Source organism: Oratosquilla oratoria, chromosome 36, assembly GCF_046742065.1.
Source record: "Oratosquilla oratoria isolate Oo_2021 chromosome 36, ASM4674206v1, whole genome shotgun sequence".
NCBI classification, from domain to species: domain Eukaryota; kingdom Metazoa; phylum Arthropoda; class Malacostraca; order Stomatopoda; family Squillidae; genus Oratosquilla; species Oratosquilla oratoria.
The window spans coordinates 45464424-45469395 of NC_134812.1; the positions used below are offsets into that span (position 1 = coordinate 45464424).

Genomic DNA, 4972 nt, shown 5'->3' on the forward strand with positions numbered 1-4972 from the left:
GTATCGTAACAACAGTAGCGATGTTCGGGAGCGTATGGACGATCCGTTCCGGCCCAATCGGATGCGGCGTGTCTTGAGAACAGCAAAGGTGAGAAGACCCGACGTCGAGTAGCCTACGACTGGAGTAATGAAGACTTGGGATTGGCGTGGCAAGTTCTATTCGACGTTGGGGAGGAGGGGTATATATACCCCTGAAACTGCCGACGTGGCCGCTCCGCGCAGGCGCAGTCTTCTCGGGCTTCAAAAGTTCGAAGCTGACTTGCTCGTTGAACTGGCGCGCAAACAAGCCGATTCGCCGAGGTGGGGAGCCAAACGACTATCAGTGCAGCCGCGATGAATTGACTTGTGGCCGGGGGAAGGGGGATGGGCCCTTACACCACCCCCGGGACAAGAATCTACTAGGAGTAGATTAAAACAAAATTAATGGTAACTCTCAAGAGGATGAAAGGAAAATAAAACCCAGCCGGGATTCAAGATCTACTTAGGAGGTCAGCACCTAAATTGTCTTTTCCAGCAATGTGGACAACTCTAAATTTATATGCCTGAAGGGCCAAAGCCCAACGAAGGAGACGGTCATTCTTTCCTTTGAAAGTAGCTAAATACAAGAGAGGTTTGTGATCAACTTCTAACACAAACTCTTTGCCACGGAGATAATAATCAAACCTGGAGATGGAGAAAACGACCGCAAGACATTCACGCTCGATGGTGGAGTATCTCTTCTCACGGTCCAGAAGTTTCCTACTGGCATATGCGACGGGATGTGGGCATTCATCGTGATACTGGAGTAGAACAGCCCCCAGACCATAAAGAGAGCCATCGGTCCTAAGGACGAAAGTCAGCTTAGGATCGGGCAACCGCAAGATGGGTTGAGAAGATATGGCAGCCTTCAAATGGCAGAAACGGTCCAAGAGGTCCTCGGTCCAAGGGAGAGGTTCCGGGCTAGTCTTCCTTAGTAGATCAGATAAGGGGCCGGTGTAGTCGGAGGCCTGAGGAATAAACAACTTATAAAAGGAGATTAGACCAAGGAAGGTCCTAAGTAACTTCTTACTGGTTGGTGGAGGAATGTGGGTTATAGCCTCAATCTTGTTATGTTGAGGTCTTAAAGAGGTTCCGTCTAAAATGAAGCCAAGGTAATTGATGGAAGAAACTCCAAATCTACACTTCGAAGGCTTGACGGTCAGATGCTGGTCCCGTAGACGTTCTAAGACGCGATGTAGAGCTTCGAGATGTCCATCCCAGCTTTTAGAAAAAATAAAGATGTCAAAATAAAAGCACACATTTGGTAAATCCGCCAATACAAGTCTCATCAGGCGGATGTAAGTAGCACCTGCCGTTACCAGACCAAAGGGCATTCGGCAGAATTCCATCAAATCTAGATGAGTGGGAAAGGACGTTAGGGCTTTGGCTTTGTCCGAAAGAGGTATTTGGTAATATGCCTTGCAGAGGTCTAGTTCACTAAAGTACCTAGCGCCAGAGAATTTGTACAAATCTTCTTCCATGCTGCAGGTTGGTTCAGCATGGAATACTGTGACAGAGTTTAGTTGGCGATAGTCTATGGCCATCCTATAGGATCCATCAGTTTTCCTTACCATGACAACAGGCGAAGAATGAGGAGAGGCGGATCGTTGGATAATCCCTTGACGGAAGAGGGTTTCAACTTCTTTCTCGAAGACAGGTCTAAGGTGGATTGGCACTGGGTACACTTTGGCTTGTACTCTGTCAGTAGTGGTAAGTTGTATATCATGAGTTAGAGTGGAGGTACATCCGGGCTCGTCGGAGAAAACATCTTTATACTCACCCATAAGATTCTGAAGTTGGACTAGCTGATCCGGGGTGAGTTGTCCCACTTCAGGTTTATCAGTCGAAGGGGAGAGGGTTATGCCGTCAGGTGTCAAAGGCAACTGTGAAAGAAGATCACACGGATCCCCTTCATCGACGATGGATACCTTCTCTTTTCCTGGGGCGAAAAGTTCTTCTATGGCGGAAATCTCATCGATCAGTTCCAACTGCTGCACCTGGGCCCTGCGGTGATATCTTTTTAAAATGTTAGCATGGTTAAGTCTATGTCCTCGAGGGGTCTCTATTACGTAATTCGCTTCACCACGTCTCTCCAATACGTTGTAGGGTCCATTCCAAGTGACAAGGAGTTTACTGGTATCACTAGGCAGGAGTACTAGAACTTCATCACCTGGTTTAAATTGACGGTTTTGAGACTTCAGATCGAAGTACGCCTTGTACCGGGAACTGCTGATGTCGGCTTGTTGCGCAGCCATTTGAGAACATTCTGCCAGCTTCTCCTGTAGTTCTATTACATATTGGAAACTGGACCTTTCTTCCTCGTGGAGGGTACGGTTTTCCCACAGATCTCTTAAAACTGTGAGTGGGCCTCTAACAGACCGACCGTACAACAACTCGAAGGCTGAAAACCCTGTTCTGTCGCTCGGGAGTTCTCTGAGGGCAAACAAAGTTGGTATTAGATACCTATGCCACTCACGGGGCTTCTCAGCACACAATTTACGAAGAATAGCCTTCAAGGGAGCATGTAGTCTCTCAATCCTTCCATTTCCACTAGGATGGAAGGGAGTGGTGAAGATAGGTTTCACGCCCAACATTCGGTGGAGTTCCTTCATTAAATTAGACGTGAATTGGGTACCTCTGTCTGAAAGTATTTCCCGGGGAATACCAACTCTCGAGAAAATAGTTAATAAGGCCTCAGCGACCGAAATAGAGTCTATATCTTTTAAGGGAACTGCTTCAGGAAATCCAGTGGCAAAATCTATCAAGGTAAGAATGTACCTGTGTCCATCGGAAGATGCTGGAGAAAGAGGTCCAACCAAGTCTATGGCAACACGGGCGAAAGGTTTAGTGACGATGGGCATGGGTTGTAATGGGACTGGTGGTACTCGTCCCTTCGCTGAGAAGCGTTGACATTTGTCACAAGACCGACAGAAGGTTCTGATGTCGGTTCCCATGCCAGGCCAGTAAAATTGTTCTGCTACCTTTAATTCCGTCTTCCGGTGAGAGAAGTGTCCAGCTAAAGGGCTCTCATGAGCAATGGAGAGGATAATAGGGCGACAATCACGGGGAACAACCAATGTAGACTTTCCTACCTTATCAGGGCGATTAGAAGTCAAACATTTCCGATAGAGTAGACCGTCCGTCTTGACAAACTGGTAAGTAGACCCGTTCCTCGTTTGGTCTATTTCTCCCGAGGCTGCCTTTGCTCTAGCGGCAGAGAGTGTCTCACACGAGGAATGGAGTAGACTGAAGTTGTCGGGCGTCACCGAGAGAGGTTGTAGGGCAGGCAGAGCTAAGGGGTGAATCCGTTTCATTTTGCCGGCTCGGGTCTGGACTGCACATACCAGGTGCTTGGGAGAAGGTGTAGCAGTTTGTGTCGGGCGTGGAATAGCGGAGTCATCAGCTGGAGGGGAACATTCAGATATATTAGGATCTTTAACGCCTGGAACGTTACCAATTAAGACACTAGCACACACACTAGCACACACACACACACACATATATATATATATGTGTGTGTGTGTGTGTGTGTGTGTGTGTGTGTGTGTGTGTGTGTGTGTGTGTGTGTGTGTGTGTGTGTGTGTGTGTGTGTGTGTGTGTGTGTGTGTGTGTGTGTGTGTGTGTGTGTGTGTGTGTGTGTGTGTGTGTGTGTGTGTGTGTGTGTGTGTGTGTGTGTGTGTGTGTGTGTGTGTGTGTGTGTGTGTCTTGATAGCGCATTGGTTCAAGTCACTGTAACTTTGTAACGGGTTAGCTGTGTTTGAATCCTCGGCTCGTCCACGTTTCAATTTCCAATGGATGTCTCCATCGAGCAATTCTTCAGTCTCGACTGCGATGGCGTGGAATTAAAAGTGATTTGTGGTTGAAAAAAGATATTAATTGATCACTGGGAACCATTCAGTGTACATGTATATATATGAATCACAATGGCAAAAGCCGACAAGACTGTGAGAATAAACACCTTGTGAGATCGAAACCTTTATTGGTACTACGTTTCGCTTGTTACAGCTTTTTCAAGTACAGACATGACACACACTCTGAGCACATATAAGCCAACAGGGAAGGAACTGGGAGAGGTTATCAGGGAGGGGTGGGTGGTTGGTGGTGGGGGAGGAGGGAGACGAGTGGGACTTGGTGGAGACAAAGGAGGACATTTCGGACAGTTTGTTGAAGTGGACTAAGGGGGACAAATGTATGAAATGTCCCCCTTAGTTCACTTCAACAAACTGTCCGAAATGTCCTCCTTTGTCTCCACCAAGTCCCACCCGTCCCCCTCCTCCCCCTCCACCTACCACCCACCCCTCCCTGATAACCTCTCCCAGTTCCTTCCCTGTTGGCTTATATGTGCTCAGAGTGTGTGTCATGTCTGTACTTGAAAAAGCTGTAACAAGCGAAACGTAGTACCAATAAAGGTTTCGATCTCACAAGGTGTTATATATATATATGTGTATACATATATACATATATATATATATACATACATACATATACCAAGGCTTTTTCCCCCTTCCAAGGGAGGTAGCCAAAAAGGGAAAGGCATAAAAACACTCCCACCCATTTCATCCCTAAATACACTCCACACCCCTCCCACCCTTCCTCTCATCTGAGCACCTCCTGGGCGTGGAATATATATATATATGTGTGTGTGTGTGTGTGCGTGTGTGTGTGTGTGTGTGTGTGTGTGTGTGTGTGTGTGTGTGTGTATACACCTCACTTGCAAGTGGGAAGGAGCCGTTGGTGTAAATCTGTTCACTGGGACCCATTCAGTGTTACACACACACACACACACACACACACACACACACACACACACACACATACACACACATATATATACATATATATATATATATATATATATATATATATATATATATATATATATATATCAAGGACTACTATTATACAGGACGTGCACATCTAGATTCCTGGCTCCGCTAGTGGAGGCCAGTCCAGT

The 4972-nt window shown here is 46.8% G+C and overlaps 1 protein-coding gene across 1 annotated transcript; it reads right to left on the reverse strand.

Annotated features, from left to right (window-relative positions):
- Positions 1-886: 886 nt before the first annotated feature.
- Positions 887-4778, reverse strand: LOC143019130 (uncharacterized). The gene is made up of 3 exons (XM_076174825.1): positions 4730-4778; positions 1049-3421; positions 887-948 (listed from the first exon to the last, which is right to left on the reverse strand). The coding sequence occupies exons 1-3, from the start codon at positions 4776-4778 to the stop codon at positions 887-889; spliced, it is 2484 nt and encodes an 827-aa protein (XP_076030940.1).
- Positions 4779-4972: the final 194 nt, after the last annotated feature.